Source organism: Hemitrygon akajei, chromosome 7, assembly GCF_048418815.1.
Source record: "Hemitrygon akajei chromosome 7, sHemAka1.3, whole genome shotgun sequence".
Classification (NCBI taxonomy): domain Eukaryota; kingdom Metazoa; phylum Chordata; class Chondrichthyes; order Myliobatiformes; family Dasyatidae; genus Hemitrygon; species Hemitrygon akajei.
The window spans coordinates 172,236,719-172,250,339 of NC_133130.1; the positions used below are offsets into that span (position 1 = coordinate 172,236,719).

Sequence of the window (13,621 nt, forward strand, 5' to 3'; positions counted from 1 at the left end):
CTCCAGATGATGACTAGGTTTATACTGCAGGAGCTTGCTCTTATTATCAACATATTTCTTACAACATAGATCTTTAGTTAACTCTTTAGAATATAAAGTGATATTATACAATAAAAGTAGGAAGATCCCAGAAGCAATCAAGCTGATTTTTTTCCTGTACTACTGTACAGTTTTTATTCTTCAAGTAAGTACTAATTATTTGGTCATTATGACACTGTAATTGATGGCAGCTTGCTGAAGGAAAATGAGCAACTGGTTCTTCTAATCTGCAAAAGTGATAATACTTAAAAATATTTCATTGACTTTATCTTGGGATGTTTTGAGATGGTGAAGAGCATGATATAAATGCAAGTCTTTTGTGCCAGGTAGGTGGAATTGAATAACTCATCATTAGACTAGTGAAAAGTGGTAAACTCGTGGCTAACTGTACAATACTGAGATTTAGCAGCTAGGGAGGTCACTGTGTGATCAGTGTTCAGTTGACCAGCCTGGTCTGGCAGTTGTTGGTGGTGGCATTTTTACAAAAGTAGAACAAATAAACCATTTTGCATCTAGATTTGAGATTATAACATATCAACCTAATTTTTAAAAAATTTAAAAATTCTAGAATATCTAACAAAATTTACCAGACAACAAGAAATTGTCTCAATGAGAGAGACTCTTCCCAGCCCTTTCCAGCAAAGTAACATAGCTGATTTATGTCCCATTGGACATTACTGTTCACCCACCACAATTCACAAAAGACTTAGATATTGTTGTCATTACTGGAAAGAGGACCAACTCAAATGACTTGCCCTCTGTGGTATTTCCAGTCTCCCCACACAAGATGAAATCTGACAACATGTGAACATTTGAATTAGGAGCAGGTACTTATCACCTAGTAAAATTATGATTCTTCTAATCTGTAACCTCAGTTCTTCTTTCATATCTACCTGGCTAACCTTTCACCCCTTTTCAAGCATTTATTTACCCCTGCCTTTAAAATATTCAAAGATTCTGATTCTACTATCCTTTAAGGAATGGAATTCTAAAGATTCACTGTCTGAGAGGCAAAAAAATGACCTAATTTCTATAGGTGACCCCTTCTATTAAGCAGTGACATGTAGTTCAAAAAACATCTTATCCATTTTCCCTCAGGATTTTGTGTGTTAATTATTAAGTCAATTCTTACTCACCTAAATTCTAGTGGATATAACCCAAACCTATTCAATCTTTCCTCAACCCAGCCTTTCCAGGTTATCATTCTATCACCCTACTCTGAACAACTGCCAATGCATCATAGAACTGAATTCAATGCTCCTTACAATAGAGGGAAACATTTTGTTAGCTTTCCTAATTACTTGCTCAACCTGTATAGTAATCTTTTTCAAATCATGTACTAGGATGCCAAATAATTACAGAAAATGCTTGGAACAGTCAGGCAGTTTTAATAGAGAATTAATGTCTTGGGTCAAAACCCCTTTATTAGAACTGGGAAAAAACAGAAAACAAGTTAGTTGCAGATTTACTGTATCTCAGATGTTCAGACTTTCACTGTTGATACTGTTCTTTGTTCTTTTTCTTAACAAGATGGACAGTTCCACATTTTCTCTATGTTATACTCCATTTCTATATTATGCCCACTCACAATCCTCTTTATAGCTCCAAGTGTCCTTTTTTCAGTTTACTTTCTTGACCATCTTGCTGTCATAACAACCATACTTAAATGATTTAATCCATATAATTTCTATACAATGAAGTCCCGGCACCATTTCCTGTGGCACTTCATTTATTATATCATGCCATCCAGAAAAAGACTTGTTTATGCTTACTCCATTTCCATTTATCAGTCGATCTTCTCTCCACCTGCACTATGTTCAAATAACCTTTGATGCAGCATCTTAACAATTCCCTTATAGAAATCTAAGTATAGTCCATCTTTAGATTCCCTTTATTCACAGCACATGGCCACAGCAAAGAATACCAATAAACCGGTCAAACATGATTTCTTTCACAAAACTATTTTGCCTTTGAGTAGTTTGAATTTTCTATGTAGTCTGCTGCTGCTCTTTAATGATATGTTTAGTGTTTTCTCTTTCAGATATTATGGCCTGCGGTTTCCTGTCCGCTGTTTCCATCTCTTTTTGAATAAAGTATTACATTGTGCTATTTTTCCCTTGAGTCTAGTGGAATATTCCCCATTTCTAGAGAATTTTTGAAAATTAAAACCAATGTATCAACTATCTCACTTGCCTCTTTTAAGACCTTAGGGTTAGTCTTTCAGGGTCGTAGAGCAATGTTCAGTACCATCTCCCTGGTGACTGTATTGTCTTGAGTTTCACTTTGCCTTATAATTCTCATCTTAGCTATATTGTGGATGCTACTTGTTTCCTCTATAATGAAGACTTAGACAAAATATTTAATTCTTCTGCCCCCTCCTTATTTTCAATTATTCATTCATTAGTCTCACTTTCTAAAAGACCAACACACTTTGATAACTCTTGTATTTTTCAGTTGTCTTTGGAATCTCTTGCGCTCTAGTTTTACATTTTAGCTAACTTTGTTAATATTTTATATCCTTTGAACTTTAATCCTTTGAGCCCTGTGGTGGGTGCAGCAGCCCACTCTGAGTATTTCATTAAAGTAAACCTTATTACAGTTCCCATCAACCTGCTTGGTTGTGTAAACTTCACGTGCCATCGTAAATGAAATGTTACCTAGCAACCATAGCAAGTGTGAAGATTTAACAGGAAAAGTAGCCAGAGGGCTTCATTGGACCCATTAATGTACATTTTTATAATTGCCATCTTAAAGGATATTTTTAATCTGAAAACTGCTTTCCTTAAATGTCACGTAATGAAAAAATCGTTGGTACTGATTTCAGCCTGTCATCGCTTCAGGTTACTGCATCTATTTCAGTATAATACATGTACAAGAAATGGTCATCATTTCATAGCCAACATGTTAGTGCATCAATTTAAAACAAACTCTGCTATCAATTAATACACTATCATTTTCTCTGGCTTCATGTAAATGTTTTTACTTTAATTAAAGAATTACCTTTTTATGGTGCTTAAGGTAATGTATATTTGAATAAAATGGTTTTTTGTAAAGCTTTTGTATTTATATTTGGCATTAGCATCAGGGTTCACTAATTTATCATTGGTGTCCCACTTGCATTGATCTTGGTTCATCACATGCTCTTTGTGCTTTTTTAGCCAGCTTCTGCAAATTTGTGCTGCCAAAGCTCATTCAATCCATCTGGCCTGGTGCTTAAGTCGTCCAAACCTCGGATTGTTCCTAGCTTTTGGACTAAATACTTTTGCTCTGCCACTTCCGTACATCCTCAGGTTTGGGTTCTGCCATCTTGATTTGTCCAGTACCCAAACTTTCCAGTTCAGCTTGGCTCTTAAATTGATCAACCCTTGGATTTTTCCTCAACTTCTCCCCACCACGGCTCCACCGCATCAAATTGCCTCCAAGTGTGCTCCAGGAATTCTGGCCCAGACATACTGGCACGTGCCATTCTGCCCTGGCACGACCCCAGCCCACACCGCAAAAATGCCACGTCATATAGGCGATCGTGTTCAGTTCTGATAGGGAAGCCACAAGCCACTGTTTGCAGTGATTGTTTACCAGAAGAAGTGTGAATAACAAAGTATTTAGTTGCTTTCTTTGTTTCATTGGCCCCCAGCAAGTAGTTGCTGAATTTTATCAGTGCCATCTTAAATCAAAATGTCTTGGTTTGGGTTGATTGTCTCCCAATGCCATCTTGCTTCTGCAGCATATCATTCCAACCATTAAAATGTCTCGCCATGATACCCTTTTTCTTGTGTTTTATCAGAGCAATGTTTGGTTAAGTAAATGTTTATTGTCAGCTTCCCATCACTTCTGAAATTCTGCTTTAATGAGGTTATTGGTAAGTAGGTGCTGCTTGACTATGTCATTTATCACTTTGCTGATGATTGAGTGTAAACTGTTTGGACCATGTTTGGTTTGTAGGATTGGTATTGTCCTGTGTTTTATGAACAGGACATTCTTGGATATTGTTGGATGGACACCAACATTTTAATTGTGTTGGAACAGATTGACCAGCATGTAGTTTAGGAGCAAAGGTCCTCAGTTTGACACTTATGATATCGCCTGGTCCCAATGCCTTTGCTATCAATTGCCATAGGAAGATTAATGAGGGTCATGTCAAGTAGGCTTATTGCTTGTGTTGGTTTGATCATTGTTGTCCCATTTGTGTCTACCAAGACTCAGCTTGTCAGTCTAGAGTGGTGATACAAAACCACTCTTGTTGATGAGCACTGAAGGCCTCCACTCAGTGTATATTCTGTGCCCTTCTATTGTAATTTATTCTTCCAAGTATTGCTAAACATGGAGCAGCATAAACATTCTTGGGCTGAAGTCTTGAGAATTCATGGCATCTGGAGTCCATATAGAAATCTTGAAAGGCTGCCTGCCACCATGCTGCACTTCTCGTGGGTACATTAGCTGGTGAGACAGACATAGCCTTAGGTTGAGAAGTCTGGTATGTAATCTGTATACTATGATTTTGTAAGGACAGCAATATAAGAATGTTGTTGATTAGTCTATGGGACAACATTCCCAACTTTTAGTTCTCAAGTATTTTCTAACATTATCTGGCTATGTTGACCAGACAGTGAGTGGATAAACTTTATAATGGTTTTCTTTGAGTAGAATGCATCAGACCAGAAATATATAGCAGAGTCTGTGATACTGCAATGCTTGTATTGACAGCCATGAGCATTCTAATCCTTCTGCTACTGCACAGGTAATTATGATTGCGGCAGTTGGCAGACTTTAGTGAGGATAATCAATGTGTGTCTTGTACATTGTTTTTTAGGTGTGGCTCGCTGAGGTTTCTTTACTTCCTCCATCAGTTCCTCCCAGAAACTTGCCATATTGTACATAATCTCTCTTATAATATAACCTATATTCCAGTTATGATAATTACTAATGTGCCCGTGTCTTGGAAGAATTAGTTTGTATAAAGGTCTTGCAATTAACAAAAAGTCCTTCAGCATCTGGCACCCACTTGTACTTCAACAGTGATGGAAAACATCTGTAGAAATTTCAACGTACCTGACAGAAATCAGCCAGCAAATTACCTGGAAGTATTTGATAATATCAAAGGTTTCAAAGGTACATTTAATGTCAGACAAATGTATACAATATACATCATGAATGCTTGTTCTTTGCAGCCATCCATGAAAACAGAGGAGTGCCTCCAAAGAATGAATGACAGATAAATGTTAGATCCCTAAAGTTACCCCACCCAGCTCCCCTCCCTCCTGTGCGTAAGTGGCAGCAAGCAACGCTCCCTCCCCCACCAAAAAAAAAGCATCAGCATCCACCACCAAGCATTTGAGCATGCAACAAAGCAGCAGCAAATTCACAGACTTGCAGTACCCCAAAGACTACTCATTTGCCCAGTATTTGACATACCACAAGCTCTTTCTCTCCCTAATAAGGGAGAAAGAGATGTCTCCATTTCACAGCGAGAGGGGAGACATAACAAACAACTCGCTGGTTTCCGATATTAAAAGTCCTTTGCGTCGCTTTTTCCGAGCTCTGTGCCCAAAGATCTCAGGTCTCTGGCACACAGCCAGAGATCTTCCGACTCCCACGACACACTGGTCTCCTGCCGAACACCGACCTTTGATCCGTCTGTCTCCAGAGCCACAAGATCTCATACCTCTGAAGGTGAGCTAAGCTCTTAGGCCGCGTCCTTGCATTTGGAATAATGGCCAGTCATGAAACTCTGAGTCCCATTCCCTCAAAGAACCAAAGTCAGTGTGTATCTCCAGGTCAGGGTCTTCAAAAGAACCCTGAAAGGGAAAAATAGAGATATTAAAAATGGAAATAGAGCTGTTTCCGATATGCAAGCAAAGGGGTTGCCGTTTAGTGCCATCATGACTAAGCTCTGCCCTCTTCAGTCATGGTGGTTATATCACTGGATAGGTATTAAGAGTACAGACTATTGTTTTGGTTACAGAAAAATTTTAATCCCATAACAACTGGGAAGCTTAAATTTGAGTACTTGTATCATGTGGTGGCCTTCTGTTAGTTGGGTCGACCATTGATGTTGCATCCTAGCTGTCTATGTTGTTGGTGCAGCATCTGGCAAGCCAGGGCAGTACAATATGGAGAGCTTCCACATGCAGCTTCCTCTCTCTACGCAGCTGTTGAATCCAAATGAACAGCAGAGATCGATACAGTTTGGCACCAACGGCATCACAAGAGTTGCCAGTCAGTGTAGAACTCAACATAAGATTCCTTAGGGACTCCAGCTCTGGATCTTTCCTCTGAGTTTACTCCCAAAGCCTTCCCCATGAATGGGTATAGCTACAAGGCAGTGAAGGTTTGAGATCAGAATTTCCTTTCTCTATGATGAGCTAGCAACCACTGCTCACAAGTCCCATCTACCTGGAGCAACTGGTTTTAAGGTACAGATAACCCACCTTTGCTTCTTCTCCTGTCAGTAGAAATGGTTCCACCAGGCTTAATAGCTAAACTAGAGGTGAAGACCAGGAACTAGACTTGGTTGTCGGAGGCTATTTAAGACACATGCCATTGGGAGCATTAAATAGGTTTATGGGAGCTTATCCCAATTAAACCCTTAAGGAACCACTACTTAAACACATTTATAATAGAAGTTGTATATTGGTTTTGATGACCAGGAATCTATAGCTATGTTGTAAAAATTCATCAAGTTCACAAATGTTATTTATGGAAATTACCACCCTTATTTAGTCTGGCCTTTATGTGACTCCAATCCCATAGTCATGCAGTTGATTTTAATAGTTCTTCGAAATGGTTCAACAGACTACTTGGCTCAGGGGCAATTAGAGATTAGAAATGAATACTGGTTTATCCATTGACACTGATGTCTCGAAGAAGAAAATTACAAACTTCCTTTAATTTAGAAATGAATGAATGTCTTTCCTGTCTAAACAAGATTATAATCAGGAAAGATATAAGAGATTAGAGTATTTTGATTTATCATATGTGCATCGAAACGTTCAGTGAAATATGTTGTTCGCTTTGGATCAAATCAGCAGGGAATGTGCTGGGCAAGTACCACCGTGCTTCTGGCGACCACGTAGCATGTCAACAATTCACTAACCCTAACCCATATGTCTTTGAAATGTGGGAGGAAACCGGTGCACTTAAACAAAATCTGTACGGTCATGGGGAGAACGTACAAATTCCTTATAGACAACGCCAGGAATTGAACTCTGATCTTATAGCTGGTGCTGTAAAATGTTACAATAACTGCTACGCTATTGTGCGAGACAGTGTTAGCCAGAGCGCTAAACTCAAATGCTGCAATGGTGTCAGATCAACATTGAATCCTGGTTAATGTCATGAATGGCCTGCTCTGGGTATTTATGCTGTCAGTAATGGCATCTGGCATTTTTTGCCTCACCAATAAGTGCGTCTGTTGTGGATAATATTTTGAATTCTCAGGGCACTTTAGCACTCAAAAATTGGTAGCTAACAGTCCTAATTTTTTTCCTCCATTGTCTTATGAGTCTGTCATGCAATGAAGTAACCCTGCCACACCAGCTGATGATTTATTTCTTTTTAAATCTGAGAGAGTGTTAGAAGAAATGATGTTGGAAAACTAGCTCCTTAAAGGGCAAGTGCTGTCTGATTTACAGCAGTCTCCCTTGGTACAAAATGCAGCATCAATGAGACTATATTGAGGCAGGCAGTGATGTAATTTAAATTGGTAATTTACTGTAAGTAGTCACAAAAGCTTTTGCCTGAAGAGTATACATGTTTCTTAAGGGTGTAACCAGATTTTAATTATCTAAATGTAAATACTTAACAAATTTTACTTAGAGTAATGAGCTTAAAGTGTGCACTGTATAAATGAAATATTCTAATTAATCATGCATGAATTGCTGGTTTAGAAGAGTTGCGTGCGTCTGTGATGGTAAAATGCCCAAAAGCAAATCACATTCTGCATTCATAAATTTGCTCATTTACTTCAGGTTTGACTAGCCATATTCAAAATAGTCTTCAGTATGTATTTGAAGGTGTGTACTCTGAATGTTACTCTTTACTTTGCAGTGCCTCTTCTGTTTCATATTGTGGCATTCATTTACATTTGTGTGTCCACAACTGCTCATTCACCACTCCGTCTGATTTGTTTATTGTTCTTTGACCCCATAGAATCAGCTATCCCATATACACCCCACTTAGTAAAATAATACATTTCTAACTGCCATCTTAACACAGTTGGAAATTTAACTTGATGAACACATATTTTAGCTCTGTTTGCCATGCTGAGTAATCTAAAACAAGCCATAAGCAAATTTAAAGATGAGAACATCAACTTTAAGCTTGATTCCACTTGCCTGTCACTATAAGCAGGGGCAATAATGCTCAGCAAATCAACAGTCAGTAACTCAGTAATAAAAGTAATCAGCTCAGTAATACAACAAAGGAAAATAAACCATTGTTTTTGAAGATGAAGATGGGTTCAAGATGGTAGATTGAAATTAATTTACCGTTCTGATGGCCAAGGTAATTAAATATTTGTTTACATAGGAAAAAATTGAAAGTCCAATACTGGGCAAATAGCAAGTGTTGATTTCTCAGTTAATTAACTGGAAGAACAAGTGTGGTTGGTGATGGAGTTCTGTGTGTACCTGTAACATGGGAATCTTTAAAAAAAAAGTATGTGAAATTACAAAATGAAATTCAACTTGTTTTGGGTATACAAGTGGTCGGTCTATGGTCACTGCTTTAGTTCCCTCAGTGAGGTTCAGTATCTCTCTTTGTGTTTTTTTTTCTATGTTCAAGAAAACTTAAGAATAAGGCCAATTTTTAAATATTTCTTATGCTGGTGTAACTGCTGAATATTGTTGAAAGGAAATTTACTGACTTGCTCCCAGAAAGGGCTGATAATTAGAGTCAGGTGTTGCAATGGCACTTGTACCATCAGATTGTACGAGCTCCCTGAGCTAGATATTTCCAAACGTACTGCAGAGGCAACCTGTGCTGCTAGCAATTATTACTGTTTGAATGATTTCTCTAACTTTATTAAAACTGTGACTGATGAATTTGAAATTTAGTATCCTAACAAACACTGGTGTCCTTGGGCTACTCTAAACCTCTGACTACAGTACATGTTGTATATGTCCCTGTCATGTATTTTTGTGATAATGTACAAAATTGGTTGTATCCTTCTGAGGACTGCACTGCCAAAGCCTTCAGGGTGTTATCCCATACTCAGTGTTACTTGTGGTATCAAATGAATTAGGAAAATCTCTGTTGGTTACATCAGAGATACTTCTTTTCTTTGTATCCTTTTATTTGAATTTTCAGATGCCTTTTTATACAAATTAACAACAAAATAGCTCTGCTGAAATTTTGACAGTGATATTAGAATAAAAGAAATCGCTGCTTAGAAGTCCCACTTCTGATCAATGTTAAAATAGCCATTGTGAGTTATTTTTGTTCTGATTAATAAAATCGATGTCTACATCTGATTTGCATAAAGTTGTTATAGAATTGCCTTAATTTGAATTTAGCAATTTAAAGAGGGAAATTTGGTGTGACAAATGAACAAAATATGTATTTAAATATCCTGTACTAAGTGGCAGGAGATAAACTAGCTGGAGGACAAAATAAGAAAACATCAAAGTATGATCTTGGGGCCTTGCAAACAGCAATACAGCCAAATCCTCTTCCCATTGCAAGGATTAGGCTTGTGTATCTTCACCCCTCTTCCATTAGGCAGAAGATACAAAAGCCTGAAAGCATGTACCACCGAGCTCAAGGGCAGCTTCTACCCCACTGTTAAAAAAATATTAAAAGGCTCCCTGATATGATGAGATGGAATTTTGACCTCTTATTCTATCTCTTTGATCTTGTACTTTGTTTTACCTGCACTGCACTTTCTCTGCAGTTGTTATACTTTATTCTGCATTCTTATTGTTTTACCTTGTTCTACCTCAGTGCACTGTGTAATGAACAGTTATGTATGAATAGTGTATAAGTCAAGCTTTTCACTGTATATCAGTATATGTGACAATAATAAACCAGATCTAATTCCAATTTAACCTTGGTTAATAGTAGTAGAGCAACTCTACAAATATCAGTAGAGCATCACAGCAGTGTACAATGGGATACATTTTCAGCCAGCAGCTTATTTTAAATCCCATTGTATCATAAAGAAAACATCTGCAACTATAATTGATGTATTTTGGCAGGACATTGAAACAATCACTTAACTTGTATACTCTTTCTGTTATAGGCATGTAACGAATTCACTACACATGTGATGAACCTTCTACGAGAACAGAGTAGGACACGCCCCATTTCACCAAAGGAGATCGAAAGGATGGTCAACATCATCCATCGAAAGTTCAGTTCAATCCAAATGCAGTTAAAGCAGAGCACATGCGAAGCAGTTATGATCTTACGGTCAAGATTTCTTGATGCCAGGTATTTCTTTCTCATAGACTACACATCATTGAAGTGTATAATTATAAAATTATAATATGCATGTGGACTGGTTTGTGACATATTAGTCATGTATAACTAAGATCAGTCCCAAAGATTAACTTACCAAACATACTGAGGTTTGTGGTATCCAAAACTTAATGTATGTCCTCTAGACATTATGTGCTGGATTATGGTCTTAACACTGTTAACATAGCACAATATCTTAGTGTGAAGATAGTTTCTGACCTGCTGTGCTCATATCTTTTGCTATTGTTTATTGGATGGACATCTGTTATTGTAGATGTCTGCCAACACTTTCATCTATGTATACTGCCTAAAATTTATATCATTTGTAAATGTACAACCAGCAAGATCAGAGTCTACCTTTATGGAATTGATTCTAAACAATGCAACATGTCCTGTAAACCAGAAAACAGAAACCACCAAGAAAAGAAAGCTTAGAAGAACTGAATCAAGAATACAGGCTCCCCCGCTATCCAAAGGCAGAGCGTTCCTGTGAAATCGTTTGTAAGCCGAAACGTCGTAAAGCGAAGAAGCAGTTACCATTAATTAATATGGGAAACATTTTTGAGCGTTCCCAGACCTGAAAAATAACCTTCCAAATCTACCAAATAACACATAAAACCTAAAATAACATGAACATATAGTAAAAGCAGGAATGATATGATAAATAAACAGCCTATATAAAGTAGTAATATTGTATGTATGATGTAGTTTCACTTATCAGAAACGGAAGACAGCGAGCCAAAATCAATTTGGAGAAAAAAAATCGGCACGTACACACATGCACACATACATGCCTACATACGTACACACATGCGCACACAACTGCCCGCACAAGGCTTCACGGTCATGATAGTCTTTTTCTCAGGGTAAACATGTATAAAGCAGGCGTCTTTTTTTTCGTAAAAGCAAAATTCCTCTAGTTAGCGAAAACGGGTACTAATGTAGGTCTTTTGTAGCAGTGAGCTGTCATAAAGCGAACGTTCGAAAAATGGGGGCCACGTGTAGTTTTCTGTAGTTTGTTGCAATTTGGAAGTCATTTTCTTAAAGGAATCCTTAAAGTACATAAATGTACACGTTCGACATCAAGATTCCAGTTGCTGCCTGAAGAGTTTGTACAATCTCCCTGTGACCACGTGGATTTTCTCCAGGTGCTCCGGTTTCCTCCCACAATCCAAAGATGTACCAGTTGATAGGACAATTGGTCATTGTAAATTGTCCCATGATTAGGCTAGGATTAAATGGAGGAATTGCTGGGCGGCTTGGCACGAAGGGCTGGAAGGGCCTATTCCTCACTGTATCTCAATAATAAAAAAAAAAATTTGAAGAATGCTTCTTAATTTCCATTATTGAAAAGCAATTTGTATGTTCATCATTTTAGATAATTATTTTAATTTGAAGGTGTTAAACCAATTTTCTGGATCAATTATGAAAATGCAATTATTTCAGCACAGACACAGGTCACTTGGCCCACTGAGTCAGTTTTGACCATCAGGATTGGGAATGTGGGGGAGATTAAATTGGAAATAGTGTAATCCTACACTATTATCAATGAAATCGCCCCATAATCTTGTCAATTTTAGCCCCCTCTGGATTTTACTATTGACCTACAAACTGAGAGGCAATTTGGAATGGCCCAGTAACCTAACAACCTGCAAGCTAATCCACGTTGACTTTTGCTATTGCAATTTTCTTAAGGTGGGTGAAGAAGTACTCTGGATGCTAAAAGTGTTTAGAAGGCATATCAAGTACGTGCTGGAACATAGGATATAGAAGTTGGGATGTACAAAGTTCAAAGCAAATTTATTATCAAAGTACACATGTTACCATATACAACCCTGCGATTCATTCTCTTTCTTGCATTCTCAATTAGTCAAATAACCATAATAGAATCAATGAGAGATCGCACCAACAGGGCAGATAACCAATGTACAAAAGACAGCAAACTGTGCAAATACAAAAATAGTAATAATAAAAAGTAAATAAATAAGCAATAATTATTGAGAGCATAAGATGAAGAGTCCTTGAAGGTGAGTCCATAGGTTGTGGGAGCAGTTCAGTGATGGGGTGAGTGAAGTTCAGTGAAATTATCCCCTCTGGTTCAAGAGCCTGATGGTTGAGGGGTAGCAACTTCTTCTGAACCTGGTGGTGTGGTGTGGGTCTTTCTTGATGGCAGTAGCGAGAAGAGAGCATGGCCTGAATGGTGCAGGTCCTTGATGATGGATGCTACTTTCCTTCGACAGCGCTCTGTGTAGATGTGCTCAACAGTGTTTTACCTGTGATGTACTGTGCTGTATCCACTACTTTTTGTAGGTTTTTCTATTCAAGGGCATTGGTGTTTCCATACCAGGCTGCAATGCTTGATACGCTCTCCACAACAGTTTGTCAAACTTTTAGATGATATGGCAAATCTTCACAAACTTTTAAGAAAGTAGAAGTCCTGCCATGCTTTCTTTGTAATGGCACTTTCATGCTGAATTCAGGACAGATCCTCTGAAATGATAACTCCGAGGTATTTAAAGTTGCTGACCCTCTCCACTTCTGATCCCTGATGAGGCCTGGCTCATGGACCTCTGGTGTCCATGTTCCATATGTTTCAATAACATAAACCATTCATTAGGCCTCACCGGGACTATTGCTTGAGTACTGGTAGCTACAGTACAGGAAAAAGTGTGTTTGCACAGGAGAGAATGCTGAGGAGAGTCACTTGAATGGAGTGTTTCAGTGACGAAAGAAGACTGAATAGGATGGGTTCCTAAAAGTGGAGGAGGATAATGGCTTAATTAGGAGGGGCTTAGGTACCAAGAAACTATTCTCCTTGGCTGAGGTGTCTAAAATCCAAGAGAATAGGATTAAGGTAAGGGATATGATGTTTAGAGGGGATCTGAAGAAAAACTTTTAAATGCAGAGGGTAGTTGGAGTTTGAAACAAATGCGTGAAGGGGCAGCGGGGATTAGTATTCTCTTGATATTTAAGAAGCATCTCAATGGCACTTGAACCTCTAAAGCATAGAAGACTATTGGCCAAGTGCTGAAAAAAGGAAATGGTTTAGATGAGTACTGTACTTGATATTTAACATGGGTGTGCTGAGCTAAAGGACCTTTTTCTGTGCCACTTTGCTCTTTGACTC

At 38.1% G+C, this 13,621-nt stretch overlaps 1 protein-coding gene across 4 annotated transcripts in view; it reads left to right on the forward strand.

The window, feature by feature from the left end:
* LOC140731181 (pre-B-cell leukemia transcription factor 3) overlaps positions 1 to 13,621 on the forward strand; it is a 199,203-nt gene that overhangs the window by 155,901 nt on the left and 29,681 nt on the right. For all 4 annotated transcript variants that reach the window (XR_012099739.1, XM_073052622.1, XM_073052621.1 and 1 more), the window contains exon 4: positions 10,277 to 10,467. Coding sequence is in view for 3 of the 4 variants with exons in the window: in XM_073052622.1 (XP_072908723.1) it covers positions 10,277 to 10,467 (191 nt within the window). In the remaining variant the exon portion in view is untranslated. The remainder of the gene's footprint in view (positions 1 to 10,276; positions 10,468 to 13,621) is intronic.